The 11649-nt window shown below is 48.3% G+C and overlaps 1 protein-coding gene across 5 annotated transcripts in view; it reads left to right on the top strand.

Moving 5' to 3' along the window:
- The window catches only part of THNSL2 (threonine synthase-like 2), a 17698-nt gene that overhangs the window by 870 nt on the left and 5179 nt on the right, over positions 1-11649 (top strand). For all 5 annotated transcript variants that reach the window (XM_005858173.2, XM_014528167.1, XM_014528176.1 and 2 more), the window contains exons 2-7: positions 3319-3553; positions 4673-4867; positions 5265-5417; positions 8042-8272; positions 10563-10711; positions 10812-10937. In XM_005858173.2, coding sequence (XP_005858235.1) covers positions 3319-3553; positions 4673-4867; positions 5265-5417; positions 8042-8272; positions 10563-10711; positions 10812-10937 — 1089 coding nt within the window. The remainder of the gene's footprint in view (positions 1-3318; positions 3554-4672; positions 4868-5264; positions 5418-8041; positions 8273-10562; positions 10712-10811; positions 10938-11649) is intronic.

The raw sequence follows: 11649 nt of genomic DNA, 5'->3' as shown, positions 1-11649 counted from the left end.
AGGATCGGACATCCCCCGAGGGGTCCTGGACTGGAGAGGGTACAGGCTGGGCTGAGGGGACCCTCCCCTCCCCCTGCCCCGCCCCCCGTGCACGAATTTTGTGCATCGGGCCTCTAGTCAATTATAAAATCTTGTGTTTCAGAGGCCCCTTAGTCCAGTCCCCATCTCTGTGCTTGGAGCGCCACACACTGGTGGGACAGAATTGTTTGATTTTCTTCCTCAACTTCATCACTCCCTGTGGCAGCTCCTTCGACTTCTGGGCTTCTCTGTTTGGTTTATCTGACGTTGGACCTAATGATGTATTTTCTCTATGTGGTCTGAGAGTGCTGCCCTTGGGGTCATAGGACAGAATAGTCTGCCCCAGGCTGATCAGGCCAGCTCCCAACCCTGACATGTGCTGAGCCTGCTGTCAGGCCCTCTCCTTTGTTCCTGGGCATTTGTCCACATCCTTCAGAAAATGCAGAGCCCAGCCCAGCCTGTGTGGCTCAGTGGTTGAGTGTCGACCTATGAACCAGGAAGTCACAGTTCAATTCCTGGTCTGGGAACAGTCACTGCATGTACGTACCTGTTTGCAGGGTTGATCCCCGGTGTGAGGCATGCAAGGGGCAGCTGATCAGTGATTCTCATCATTGATGTTTCTATCTCTCTCTCCATCTCCCTTCCTCTCTGAAATCAATAAAAAAATATTTTTAAAAAAGAAAAGGAAATGCAGAGCCCAGTGGCCAGGCATGATGTAGCCTGTCCTTATAGCTCTGCTTGTCTCCCCCACCACCCCGGCAGACCTCTGCCTGTGGCAGCTTCTTTGGCAGCGCCCTTCAGACTGGTCCTGTGAAGTGGCCAGGCAGGATCTCCCTCGTCACCCCAGGGTCTTGGGCAGTTTGCAGTAACTCTAACCATTGCCACTGTTACAGAAACTCCTCCCCCTATTGAAGGCACGGCTAGTCCCAGGTCCCTTCCCTGGTTCTGTTTGTAAAACATGGGGCCTGCTTTGCTTCCCTGCTGCAGTTGCTTTTTGGAGTTACCCCGATTTCATATCCTTGACATGCCTCCCTGTACCATATGCTCCAGTTTGCCTGAGACAGTGTGCTTATACCCATTACCCTGGCATAACTATTAGTAGTATCCACTTTCACTTTCAAAAGATTCGTGATTTGGATGATTGAACTTGTCTCTGTCTGTAAGTTGGATGCATCTGTATTTGAAACCAGTGCCCCACCTCTCAGCCTAATCCGAGAAGAGTAGTTGGAAGTACTGATGGGCTGCCCTTAATACTTTGGCATGGCTAGCTGGCCCTGTGTGGACTAGAGGTCTCTGACGGGGGTGGGTGGGAAGGTGTCTAAGGGTACCTCCAGCCTCACTTTGGTCAGACTGCCACATCAGTTGGATTCCCTGGAGCTGGGTGCCATGTCAAGGGGGTGGCACACAGCAGCCCTTATAGGATGCACCCAGAGCTCAGAGGTATTGTATCCACAATCTAGAAAACCAGAGTTCCTCCCGGCCAATGCTAGCTTGTACCCTTTCTTCTAGATGGGAAGCTTTAGGTGGCTTTGCCCCCTGAGGGCAGGGGTTCCCCTCTGGCCCTGGCACCTGGGAATCAAATTGATGTGGGAGTGTGACCAAAATGAGGCCTGAGGTGCTTTTGGACACCCACCCACCCGTCCGAGACCTCTGAGTTCACCCCGGGGCAGTTGGCCGTGGCCAGAGTATTAAGGGCAGCCTGACAGCACTTCCAACTACTCTTCTCGGATTAGGCTGAGAGGTGGGGCACTGGTTTCAACGAGGGCGACCAGCTGTCCTCGTTTGCCTGGTACTGAGGGGTTACCTGGGATGTAGGACTTTCAGTTTTAAAATCAGGAAAGTCCCAGGAAGACTGAGGTGAGTTAGTCACCCTACTCTTAACTCTGGCTGCATTTGAGCCTCACACAAGGAGCCTCTCATTTGAAGATTCTAGTTGAATTAATCCAGGTAGGGCCTCACGTAGACGTATATTTTTTGACTCCCAAGTTGATTCTAACAAACTACCAGAGTTGAGAACCACTAGGTTATAGACAACATGACTAAATGACCATTGAATGTGGTTATTTTTGAGCAGAAGTGGGCACAAACATCTCTCAAAAGGGTGGTGACCAAGTGTGGTGGTCCTCTCCTATCATAAGGGTTGTCAAATGGCAGTCACTCTTATTGCTATTATCTTTCCCCACCCACAGCCTTCTTCCTCACTAGTGAGGACCATGCTATCTTTTCCATTATGCTCTGGTACCCCCTTAGTAAGTCATGGAATTTTTTTTTTTTTTTTTTTTTGTTAAAAAGTTTGTAATGGTCTTTATTATCCATGAATGAGTGAGATCATGTGGTATTTTTCCTTCATTGACTGGCTTATTTCACTTAGCATAATGCTTTCCAGTTCCATCCCTGCTGTTGCAAATGGTAAGAGTTCCTTCTTTTTTACAGCAGCATAGTATTTCATCGTGTAGATGTACCACAGTTTTCTAATCCATTAATCTACTGATGGGCACTGAGGCTGTTTCCAGATCTTAGCTATGGTGAATTGTGCTGCTATGAACATATGGGTGCACATATCCTTTCTGATTGGTGTTTCTGGTTTCTTGGGATATATTCCTAGAAGTGGGATCACAGGGTCAAATGGGAGTTCCATTTCCAGCTTTTTGAGGAAACTCCATACTGTCTTCCATAGTGGCTGCACCAGGCTGCATTCCCACCAGCAGTGCAGGAGAGTTCCTTTTTCTCCACATCCTCTCCAGCCCTTGTCGTTTGTTGATTTGTTGATGATAGCCATTCTGACAGGTGTGAGAAGGTACCTCATTGTTGTTTTGATTTGCATCTCTTGAATGAAGTAAGTCATGGAATTGCCTCATTTTGATGGGAGGGTTCATGATTTGCTTAGTCCCAGATGAAGCTGGCATGAGACTTGGAGCAGGGCTCCAGTATTCTGGCCTGGAACACTTACCCCTATGAGTAGTGATCCGGGAGCTAGCTGAGGGGACAGTGTCCACTTTAGCTTTGCTCATCCTTCTTCTTCCTCCCTCCCTTCCTTGATCAGTCATCTTTTGAGGTTGGTAATATGATTTGGCTTAGCTCTGGGCAGGTTCTTGGCTCAGTCTCATAAACTGTTGGAGGTGACAGATGCATAAGGCAACATTCACAGTCAGGCTAGGAAGTGCAGGTTTGAAATCATACCCCCAAGAGCACCACCTCCATGCAGTTCAGCCTGCCAGTGCCATGTAGCCATGTGTATGTGCATCACAGCTCAGGAATGCTGGGAATGAGACCGGTGTTTCTGGACTATCCCCTCTGCAGGCCTCCAGGGTCATGTGGTACGTCAGCACCAGGGGGATGGCCCCCCGCGTCGACTTTGAGGGTGCCCTCTTCTCTGGCTATGCACCCGATGGGGGCCTCTTCATGCCTGAGGAGCTCCCACAGCTGAGCAGGGAGACCCTACGTCAGTGGAGTGCGCTCTCCTACCCAAACCTGGTCGTGGAGCTGTGTGCCCTTTTCATTGGCCCAGAGCTCATCCCAAGAGATGACTTAAATGGTGAGCACCCTCATCCCACTTCCACTCTCCTACCTCTGCCAGCCCAGCCTCCCACAGAGTTGAAAATCTATCACTTCATCCCTAGGAGATCTTTAGTCACATTTCCCAAAATGTTGTGTTTCTTTCAGACTTTGGAATTCCAGAATTGGAAATATCCAGCTCCTCCCACCCACCAAAATGATCTGCAGAGAAATTTTTTTCCTTTAGTTTATTTTTAAAACACTTTTTCAAGACTCACAGTTTGAATGTTGAGATTTTCCTTTCCTGCACATAAGGCACACAGCTTGCTGTTTTATTTCCAGAAGGGACTCAGTGTGTCTTGGACTAGCTGGTCTCAAACTGTAAAGTGCTGTGGATTCCCCTCAGGGGCTCATTGAAATGCACATTCTGGTTCAGGAGGTCTGGGTGAGCCTTCCTATCCAGTGTCCAGATAATTCCAGTGCTGCTGTTCCATGGACGAGGTATACGATATCCATACTTCATGTTGAGAGTTTAGGAGAAGAGGGCCGCTCAGAAGGTGGTTCGACAACCAGTGCCGATAACATTGCCTGGGCGCTTATTAGAATTCTCAGATTCCCTCAGACCTGCCGAACCAGAGTCTGCATTTTAAGATCCCAGGTGATCGGTTTGCCAATGAAACTCAGACGTGTTCAGGCGGCCTTGCCTCAGGTGGGCTTGTATGAACAGCCTCCCAAGGTTCCGGCTTCCCAGTGTGATTTAATAATGCAGCAAACAGTGTGCTGTCTTTAGGAAGAAAAATGGGAAGAGAGGAGACATTGATTTGTTTGTCACATAACTTTAATTGAATGTTCTATTGGAATACATTCACAAGAAATCCAAATGATGAAGATGTTTATAAAATAGAAAATGAAAGTCTTGCACTACCATCTCTGCTCTCTGGGGGGATCCTATGGGGACTCGTCAGCAGTGTGGTGCCTGTCTTTACAGACTTTCTCTAGAATTACACAATTATATTCATGTGTGGTATCATTTAGGATAAAAATTTCTGCTCTTTTTATCCTGTAGCAGAGAAAAAAACTTCAAATTCAAAAGTGTAAAGAGACTGAGAGAGAACTGGAGGGAAGACTTAACAATGCCCTCTGCCTGCTGTACCTGCAGATCTGATCCACCGAGCCTTCCGCAGGTTCCGCCACAGAGAAGTGGTCCGTCTTTCCAGGCTGCGGGACGGGCTGAATGTGCTGGAGCTGTGGCACGGAGCCACATATGCATTTAAGGACCTGTCCCTGAGCTGCACGGCCCAGTTCTTGCAGTACTTCCTGCAGAAGAGGGGGAAGCACGTCACTGTGGTTGTAGGTGCGCGTCCGCGTGAGCCCTGTAGCCCCTGAGTGCCCCAGCTTGCTGGTGTCCACCCACCGTGTGTCCTCCTCTGATGCCTCTCAGGGCGTGTGTCATGGGTCTTCTAGAGCAGGGTTCTCAACCTTCCCTCATGCCACAGTCCCCTTTCACGGTCTGGTGGAGGCTATGGAACCTTCTCAGAAGGGCATTTTTAAAGATATAGACTGCATACGATTATGTGGTTTAAGTGCACAGATGCCTTGAATTCTCTCCGGGTCTCTTGGTGGTTCATGGTTTGCTACCCTTCGAGTATTGATGGTAGATATTGCCTCATTTGGCAACAGTGCTTTAGGGGCATTTCCCCCTCTTTTGTCTCCCTTGTTCTAAAGGGGATATTCTTTCCCTTCCCATCCAGGAACTTCTGGAGACACAGGGAGTGCTGCCATTGAGAGTGTTCGAGGGGCAAAGAACGTGGGCATTATTGTTCTCCTGCCCCAGGGTCACTGCACGAAGATCCAGGAGCTGCAGATGACCACGGTGCTGGAGGAGAATGTCCGTGTGTTTGGAGGGGAGTGCTGGGACGGGCTCCAGGGCAGTGGCCTGTTTGGGAAGATGGGCTGGAACAAAGCTGGTTGTTGACTAGCTGACCATCCTTCCTCTTCCTCCCTCCCTCCCTTCCTTGATCAGTCATCTTTTGAGGTTGGTAACATGATTTGGCTTAGCTCTGCGCAGGTTCTTGGCTACAGTCTCATAAACTGTTGGAGGTGACCATGTGTATGTGTATGTGCAGCAACCAGAGCCAGACCCTAAGCAGGTGGCCGAGGGTTTTCTTTTCCCCAGGACACTGAAGTTTAGAGGACAAAAACGTGTTAAATAATTATTTTAAAAGTGTCATTACTGGTTGATAGCTTATGCCCTCCTTATAGTGTGGAAATAACTAAGCCATGCACTTGGTTAGCAGGTCTGAGGATTTAAAGTAGGCAGCCACTCAGCTGCACACATCACTGGTGATGTCCTGAAGCCACATCACAAACTGTAGCATTTTGAAAAAGGCATAAATCTAATATCAGGCCTCTACTATCAGCCCTTCTAGTCTCAATAGGTTTCATCTTTGTGGAGTAAGAGGGGGTGAGCTTTTATTTTCATCTCTCATACCCCACAAGATTCCAGGTAGCCTATGGCGGGGGTCTTGGTGAGGTTTTGTGTGTTGCGGCCTTGGGCCAGCTGTCTAGGCATCCTGGCTTGGTTTGGTCACTTACCTGGCAGAGCAGCAAATGTAACATTCCTTCTCCAGCTGGCCTGGCCTCCTGGCGTAATCCCACAAAGGATGTTTTTATATAATACCAAGTTTTTAAAAAGCAAAAGCACAGTGAAAACAAACCTTACCCATGGGAGTAGCGTGACTATCCTCTGTCTATTTGTTCAAGAGCAAGGAAAAATCCCCTGTGCACTCTCTTTAACAAGTGCATCCACAGTCAAGCGAGAAGTTCATGGTTCAGCCAGTGCAGATACTGGCAAAATCTTACACATTAGTCTTGGTGATTGCCCATATTTAGCTGCATTTTCCTGCAGTCATTGCAAGATTTTAGTGCACAAGACTCAGGTTCTCCAGGGTCCCTGTTATACCCCAAGTACCAAAATTGCTAGTTGTAGAACTAGGACCATCTTTTCCTAGAATCAAAGCAAAGAGGAAAAGAGCTTTTAGTACCTTTGTCCTGCCACCTGCTCCCCCTCACTTTGTACAGATGCTGGAAGGCTTCGCCCTGAGGATGTGCATGGAAGCTTCATTCCTGGTGTGAGTTAGAGAAGGTGCCCATTGCAGAAGAGAGGCAGATAGTGTTACTGCTGGAGCCAAAGGGGCATTTCTGTTATGTACATGTTCTGAGCTTTTATAATATAAGGCATCAGACTTTTAAATTAGTTTTCATTTCTAGACACCACTGTTCAAGTTCTTCCTTGCCTTTCTAGAATCTGCTGATTTGGTTTCCAGGAAAATGTGTGTAGTTCGGGAGCAGTAAATACTCATTTTCTCATAATAGGGGTGGGACACCTGGATTGTTATGTGTTGGACACTTTTGTAAGTCATTGGTTTCCATATACATTATGTATGTGGTCCTTCTTAAGCACAGAGCAATCGGCCTGAGCTAGTTATATATTATTTGGGATGGTTTTGCCTGGAAGAAACAGGGAATCTAACTCAGACCAGCTTGAGCAAGGTTTCCCAGCTGATGTAACTGGAAGTCCAGAGTGGGGGTGGTCTCCTGATTGGTTGATTCATTGACTCAGCAGTACCCTCCGGGACCCAGGTTCTTTGCATTCTCTGTTCTGCTTTCCCCAATCTTAAGGCCCATTCTTGTGGCCTTTGATGACTACTTGAAGTAAGCAAGTCTCTCTCTTCCTGTGACTTGCTCTTAAAAGCAGTGGATCTTTTCCTGAAATCTTGCACCTGGTTAAGTCATCCCCAGACCTCACTGCTGTGGCGCAATGATGAAGGTGGGATGGATAATAACCTCAGTGTGAGCCATGGCACTTCTCCCAATGTCCTTCAAGTTAGGATCCAATGGAGAAATAGACACAGCTTTCAGATACGAGATCAATATTGGCCTGATTGGGTTGGAGAAAGTAACTTGAACTAGTAGCCAATTCATTCATAAATTCACCCAATAATTCATCCATAAATTAACCTCTGTACATACCCATCACAGGGAGGAGTCCTGTCCATGCTGGCTTACCTACTAAGTAGGAGCAGAAAGGAGAACACCCACCTGTGATCTAGATGAGGGAGGAAGGGCAGGCACATGGGCCAGTGACTCTTCCCCTTTGAACTCCTGATAGAGGATCAGCCTGTCACTATCTCACTACTTGATAAGCCATCCTTCTTCCCCTAGGGGAGGTGGGCACAGAATACCAATGGCAATTCTTTTTCCAATATCCCTGAGGTTGGTATTTTATATCTCAGTTTATATAATGGTAGAAACATCAGAAATATGACCACATGAACACGAGACATGGTTTCTAGCCTTGAGGAGCTTAATTTTGAGTGTAGAAAGCCAGGCCAAGGCACATTAGAGTAGAGAAATGAAGGCCGAGCCAAAGTCCCAGCTGGCAGGCTCAGCCTGGGAGGGCCTGTGGCAGTGCTGACTGCCTGGGGTGCTCTGTGCTTTTGACAGCTACTCTCTCCTCTCCCAACAGTGGAGGGAAACAGCGATGAGCTTGATGAACCCATCAAGGCCGTGTTTGCTGATGTGGCTTTTGTCAAGAAGCACAATCTGATGAGTCTGAATTCAATCAACTGGTCCCGGGTCCTCGTGCAAATGGCTCACCACTTCTTTGCTTACTTCCAGTGTGTGCCATCCTTAGATTTGCACCCGCTCCCTGCTGTGGAAGTGGTTGTGCCAACAGGGGCTGCTGGTAACCTTGCAGGTAAGGAGACCCTGGGCGCAAATGGGCTTTGCAGAAATCATCTGTGGCCCCACCCCTTTCAAATGCCCTTTGCCTGCAGCCCTGAGAAAGATTGAGTCCTGGCTCTGAAGGGGATGGGAAACTGCAGAAGGAGCTTCCAAAACACCTCCCCCAACACCCTGGGGGACATCGGCACTTGCTGCAAAGGAAGAGTGATAGGTTGATCCTGACATCCTCTGGCCACCTGACCTGATGCCCAAACTTGGCAGAGTGTGGGCAGATGAGGTCAAGGTTCAGCCACCATACTTACTCATGGTGCCCTCTTCCAGAAATGCGGGCTTTCCTCCTGGCCTTGGTGTTGCCTGCTGTAGGGCAAGCAGCTCCACTGGCACTGGGCTGCCCCCCTGGAATTGCTGTTGGGGGGCAGGGGGGGAGTTCCAGACTTGGGTTCTGGCCGATCAGTCCTTTGCTAGTTGAACAGCCATGGGTGGCCCTTCAGACCTGGTCTCTCAGGTGTGAAAGGGACAACGGGTCACTCATGTCTCAGGACGGCTGTGAGAATGGTGAGATTGGTTTGTGTGCACATGACCTTTGTACAGCTGCATGATATTAAAATCCTTTTCAATAATAATTAACATCAAGCACCGGCTGTAGCAGGCATTGCTTTAAGTGCCTTTTGCTTATTAACTCATTTGATATTCACGTGTGCCCATGAGAAGGATGATACTGTTACTCGTTTTGGGTTGACACCAGGCACAGAGAAGTTAGTTGGCTCGCCCCTGCTTCTACATGGGTCCATGGCAGAGCCAGTGGGCCTCTGGGCCACCCAGTGGTGCCACATAGAAGCCATGCAGGCAGTGTGCTTTCTCCCAGCTGGCCTCAAAGACCAGCTCCTGTGCAAACCCACAGGGAGCCTAACCAGCCCCTGTGGTCCCTGCGGCTGCGGCCTGGCTTACCCAGAAGAGGCTGCCCAGGTGCAGGGTGGGCTCCTCGCAGGCGCCTGGAACCTGAGCATGGGTGCTTCCCCAGTGCACAAGCCCTAGCATCCTGGGGGAGGGTAGCAGGCAGAGTGAGAGCAAGCTTAGCGGACACCCCACATTCTCACTGCACCTCCATCTCCATCACCCCCACCCTCAGGTAGCTGGCGAGAGGTCACAGCCCCTCGCCCAGGCATCGCAGGAGGTTGGTCGCCGCCACCCACTCCCAGCCCAGAGACCCTCCTGCCCCCCCCCCCCCCCCCCCCCCCCATCAGGCCATCAGGGCCTGCTGGCCACTGGTCGCCATCTGTGGAGCAATCGGTGGGGCGATCGGCTCTCGCTCACATCCGCCTTGGCTTAGTGCTGGCCACGCAACTGCTCCACCATCCTGCTGCGGTCCCGCTGTCCTCAGGGCCCATTAGGGCCAGCAGCACCTCCACTGCCACCCACTGCCAATGCCCACCATGTTCTGCACCACCCCCTGGTGGTCAGCGCATGTCATAGCAAGCAGTGGAACTCCCAGTCAAACACCCAATCGAGGGGGCAATTTACATATTAGGCTTTTATTATATAGGATAATACCACATTGTATGGATAGACCACAATTTATTTATCCATTTATCAATTAATAGACATTTGGATGGTTTCATTTTTTTAGCTATTATGAATAATGCTGCTATGAAATTTGTGTAAAAATTTTTGTATAAACTTGTTTTTATTTATCTTGAGTGTATATATGTAGGAGTGAATTTCTGGGTCATAGGGTAACTCTATGCTTAATTTTTTGAGGAACTGCCAGACTGTTTTCCTAAGTGGCTGCACCATTTTACATTCTCACTAGCAGTATAAGGGTTGCAGTTAATTCACATCCTGAGTAAGATGTGGAATTATCTCTTTTGTTCTATTCTAGCCATCCTAGTGGGTATGAAGTGGTATGTCATTGTAGTGTTGTTTTGCACTTTCCTGGTGACCAATGATATTGAGTGACTTTACATGTGTTCATTTGACATTTGTATATCTTTGGAGAAATGTCTATTCAAGTCCTTTGCCCATTTTTAAATTGGGTTATTTGTGTTTTCATTGTTGGGTTGTAAGTGTTTTTTATATATTCTGGACATAAATCTCTTATTAGCGGTATGATTTGTAAATAGTTTTCCCGTTCAGGGTTGCCTTTTCATTTTCTTAATAGTGTCCTTTGAAGCATAAAAGCTCCAAAAAACACCAGAAGTTTCATAATTTTGATAAAGTACAATTTATCATTTTTTTTGTGTGTGTGAGTGTGCTCTTGAAGTCATGCCTAAGAAGCCATTGTTGTTCTCCTCTCTTGTCTTAAGCTGGGTGCATTGCTCAGAAGATGGGCCTGCCCATCCACCTGGTCGCAGCGGTGAACTGCAATGATATCATCCATAGGACTGTCCAGCGAGGAGACTTCTCTCTGTCTGAGACTGTCAAGCCAACCTTAGCATCAGCTATGGACATCCAGGTGGGACCTGTGGGAGGCATGCAGTCAGGTGTTGGGTAGGTGGGATGGACAGGGCTGAGATCAGAGTAACCCCCGCCCCCGGCTCCTCCTTTCTGTGCAGGTGCCCTACAACATGGAGAGGATTTTCTGGCTGCTATCTGGCTCTGACAGCCAGATGACAAGAGGCCTCATGGAGCAGTTTGAAAGGACCCAAAGTGTGAGTCTGCCTGAGGAACTGCAAAGCAAGGTCAGTCACCACCCACACACCACCGAGAAAGGAAAGAGTGCAGCCCCAAAACACCACTAAAACTTGGGGTTTGAAAATCTGTTTAAGGGATGGAGACACCTGTTTCTTGAGCATCTGCTCTGAGCCTGGCACTTTCCAGTCACTTTATCTGGATGTGTTTATTGAATGTGGAGAGGCAGTAGAGAGTGCTGGCTTGGAGTCAGATAGGGCCCAGTTTCTCAAACTCAGTGCTTTGATTTTCTTATCTGTACATTGGGGATAATAAGAATGCCTATGCTACAGCCTTGAAGATTTAAGACAAATAATACTTCTGAAGTATTTTGAATACTTCCAGGCAATATAGGGCTTGATATATTAACTGTTATTATTTTAATTTTTATCATTGTTGATTTCCAGTAGTCACAACTGGAAGTCACTTTGTCCATCCAGTATGAGCAGAGACCACTGTCCTTTTAGCTTTATTTTAAAAGGAGGTGCAATTTTATCTCCTCAGAGTGATAGGAATCTAGTTGGGAGCGATTGCTTTCATTTTAAAGCCACCTTGGTGATGGTCACTTATCTATACTAATAATAGCCGAGGGCCATCACGACCTAAATGACCAGATGGACGACCAGTCACCAGGAAGTGCATGAAGCACCTCTCAGTCCCTCCCCCATGGCCCCCAGGCTCCTATCACAGCAAGGATGGCGGCAGGCCAGTGGGCAGGGTGGT

This window comes from Myotis brandtii, unplaced genomic scaffold (assembly GCF_000412655.1).
Source record: "Myotis brandtii unplaced genomic scaffold, ASM41265v1 scaffold1152, whole genome shotgun sequence".
Classification (NCBI taxonomy): Eukaryota; Metazoa; Chordata; class Mammalia; order Chiroptera; family Vespertilionidae; genus Myotis; species Myotis brandtii.
Note: the sequence above shows the minus strand (reverse complement) of the source record. Positions and strands in the feature narration are given on the sequence as shown.